This window comes from Sciurus carolinensis, chromosome 9 (assembly GCF_902686445.1).
Source record: "Sciurus carolinensis chromosome 9, mSciCar1.2, whole genome shotgun sequence".
Lineage (NCBI taxonomy): Eukaryota > Metazoa > Chordata > Mammalia > Rodentia > Sciuridae > Sciurus > Sciurus carolinensis.
This window is the reverse complement of record NC_062221.1, coordinates 138,291,406-138,294,528: the sequence shown is the minus strand read 5'-3', so window position 1 is coordinate 138,294,528 and position 3,123 is coordinate 138,291,406. Positions and strand designations below refer to the sequence as shown.

General features: G+C 59.5%; 1 protein-coding gene across 2 annotated transcripts; it reads left to right on the top strand.

The window, feature by feature from the left end:
- Positions 1-22: 22 nt before the first annotated feature.
- Tff2 (trefoil factor 2) lies at positions 23-2,911 on the top strand. Of its 2 annotated transcripts, none has more exons than XM_047564770.1 (4): positions 23-209; positions 731-841; positions 1,797-1,943; positions 2,757-2,911. In XM_047564770.1, the coding sequence occupies exons 1-4, from the start codon at positions 131-133 to the stop codon at positions 2,768-2,770; spliced, it is 351 nt and encodes a 116-aa protein (XP_047420726.1). In that variant the 5' UTR covers positions 23-130; the 3' UTR covers positions 2,771-2,911. The 2 variants fall into 2 exon arrangements, with proteins under 2 accessions (XP_047420726.1, XP_047420725.1); XM_047564769.1 differs by having other exon boundaries at positions 731-880.
- The last annotated feature ends 212 nt before the right edge of the window (positions 2,912-3,123 follow it).

Here is a 3,123-nt window from a genome sequence, read left to right as displayed (position 1 = left end):
GTTGGGGCCACGGGTGGGGGCGGGGAAGGTCAACAGTGCTTGTTCAACAAACAGATAGAAGAGGATAAAACTCCCTTGGTCCCGGGAACGGGGCATTTTGCAGGCTGCCCTGGGGTGCGGTGGAACCGGCATGGGACCTCGAGGTGCCCAACTACTGGCAGTGCTCCTGGTCCTGGGGCTCTGCGTCCTGGTGGCGGGCCAGAATCCTTGTAAGTGAGTGCCCACGGGTGACCCCAGACTCTGTCTCTTCCCTGGCAGGTGGGTGGGAGTGGGGCCCTGCCTCCTGCAGGGCTTCTGCCCCCTGGGGAGGCTCTCGAGAAGGGAAGGGACCTTCCCGTTTGTTCCCTTGGAAGGACCAAGGCGGAGTCCTGAGTTAGCTCCCGAGGGGAAGGGACCTGGGTTTTCCACTCCTCAGACCACCCAGAAGGCTGGTGGCCATGGTGGTCGGGCAGACAGGAGGGCCCCAGCCCCTGGGCTCACCGGGCTTACCTTTCACTTTAACTTCTGCCTGGTCCACCTGATCACTCTCTGCAGAAGGCTTTTCTTTACCTTTTAAACTAATAAAACCATGTCGGCAAAGGCCTGTCAGTTTCTTGGGAGGAAATTGCATAGTTCAAAGGTGGGCAAGATAAGCCCTCGCTCTGCTCCCTGGACAGGGGGAGGCGGGGTCCCTGCAGCTCCTGAGGAGGGTGTGTGGGGCCGGGCGTGCTGACTGCAGCTCTGTCCACAGCCCGCTGCCGGTGCTCCAGGATAAACCCCTACAACAGGAAGGACTGTGGCTTCCCCTCCATCTCCAAGGACCAGTGCTTCGTCAAGGGGTGTTGCTATGACCACAAAGTTGGTGGGGTTCCCTGGTGTTTCCACCCTCTCCCTGACCAAGGTGATCTTCAGAAAGCCAGACCCTCCTGGGCCAGCGGCCAGCAGCCTGGACCTGGCTTCAGGGTCCAGAGCAGCAGCTTGTGGAGGCCTGGGTGTTAGTCTAGAGCTAGTCCGAGCTCCGCAGGCTGGTTAGTCGGGAGAGAAACTGAACCCACCTCTCCCACCTCGCCCACCTGCCCTGAAGACAGGTGTGTGGACCATCAGTTTTGCTTTGTTTGAGGGGGAAAAAAAATGTCTTGGGTTCCTTTTAGCTTTAATATCACGACTTTGGAGGAAGCTCCCGAGGGTAAACAGAATCGTGTAGCAGAACATTAGTGACAGCACAGCTCACAGACCTCCAGGGTCAGGGAGCCGTGCAGACTTCAGGAGCACTCGGGGATGAGCCTCCTGTCTGTGCTTACTGTCAAGAAGCAAAGTTGTAGTGTGGAGGCTGGCACAGAGCAAAGCCGCCTGGGCCCCTCGCCGGTCCACACTCCTGGGAAGGGCTTCCTGCCCGAGGCTGCTGCTCAGAGCTTGTTGAAAGGGAGCGAGACAGACGCATGGTGGTGAGCGAGAGCCCTCCCCAGGGGTACAGTGCTGGGCATCAAAGCTTTGATCCACAGCTCGCGTCTTTAAGAGGAGCTGGCCAGCCTTCTCTAGTCGTGGCGCAGCACCCCCAGAGCAGAAGGCTGAGGGAGAAGTGCTTTCCCAAGGCCCCGTCCTCCATCTTCCGACCGCGGTGACCACGGCACGGGCTCACACCTGTGGGAGGCCAGGCCGGGTCTGGGAAGCTTAAGTTCTGAGGAAGACCACCTCCAGGCGGCCCCTCAGGATGCGAGGGGGCTGTGAACCTGCTGTCCCCATGGGAGAACAGGCCTGGAGGTTGCGGTAAGCCCCCTGCTTGACAGGGCCTTGGCACTGTTCCCTCCCGCGACCAGTGCTAGAGCAGTGTGTCATGGAGGTCTCCGCCCGCAGCGACTGTGGCTACCCGGGCATCACCACCGAGAAATGCGCCTCCCGACACTGCTGCTTTTCCAACAAGTCCTCTGAGGGGCCCTGGTGCTACTTCCCGGAGCCTGTGGATGGTGAGCTGGCGGGACGAGTCCCTCCTGGGTCCCCACGTTGGAAAGGACTGGAGAAGGAACCCAGAGGCAGGGACGGGGGCGGAAAGAGCTGGCTGAGGCCCCAGCGAGCCCCCTGGGGAAGTGCCCGAGGCGTGGGGTGGCCCTGCTGTGGACCAGCTCTGGCCCTCCACAGAGACGTATCTGCAGTCAGGTCAGCTGCCCCCAGCACACCAGCTGGCCTCAGCCACTCCCTAGTCCTGTGCAGGCGGGTGGCATCTACACTGCGATCCTGCCATTGTGTTTCCACGCTGCCGAGTGCTGTGCGCCAGGCTGGGCCCAAGGGATGGGCCTGGAAGCAACCAGTCCCGCTCCCTCCTCCCTGCCTCCCCTCCACCCCACTGCCCCCGAGACAGGCTCTGCCCACCACACGCTCCCCCAGGGCCATCCACAGGCTCTGTCCCCAGGCACAGGTTTGCCCACCTCCCTCCCCCAGTCTCCACGCCCCTGACTCTGAGTTTTGGCCAGATAAGGATCAGACTCACCCCCTCGAAACCAGGGAAAGAGCTCAGGGGTCGCTGGGGATGACTTTCCTGTTTCTGTTAGGACATTTGAGCGCTCCCAAGAGCACCCCTTCTGAGGGGTTTCCCTGGTGACCCCAAGGTCCTCTTGAAATTTCTGATAGTTTTCGGGGAATGGGCCTCGCAGAGAGGCTCAGGATGGTGGTCCTGGTCCCGGCCTGTCCTCCATGAGGGGACTCCAGGGCAGAGTGACTTCTGAGCTTGGTGCTGTCCTGTCCCCTGTGTGCTCACCAGTGTCCCATGTCTGACTCTCTAGACTGTCATAACTAAGAGGTGCTGGCTGCAGAGAGAACACCCCTGGCTCACAGATCTGCTGAGACGAAAGAAGGAAGTTCACAGTCTTACCAGCTTCTTATTTCCTGAATTCCTGGGTTTTCTGTCTTCTTTTGACCCTTTTCAGGGATCCAACGTACAATTTCTTCAAATAAAGGAATTCTGAGAATCTGCTGAATTTCATTTTGGTTTCACAGACATTGTGTGTGTGTGTGCGTGTGCGCATGCACGTGCGCGTGTGCACCTGTTTATGTGCATGTGCGTGTGTGGCTGTGTGTGTGTGTGTAGTGTGTGCAGTGTGCACGTGTGTGGTTCTAACACCCTCTCATCTGCGACAAGTCACTGAAGGC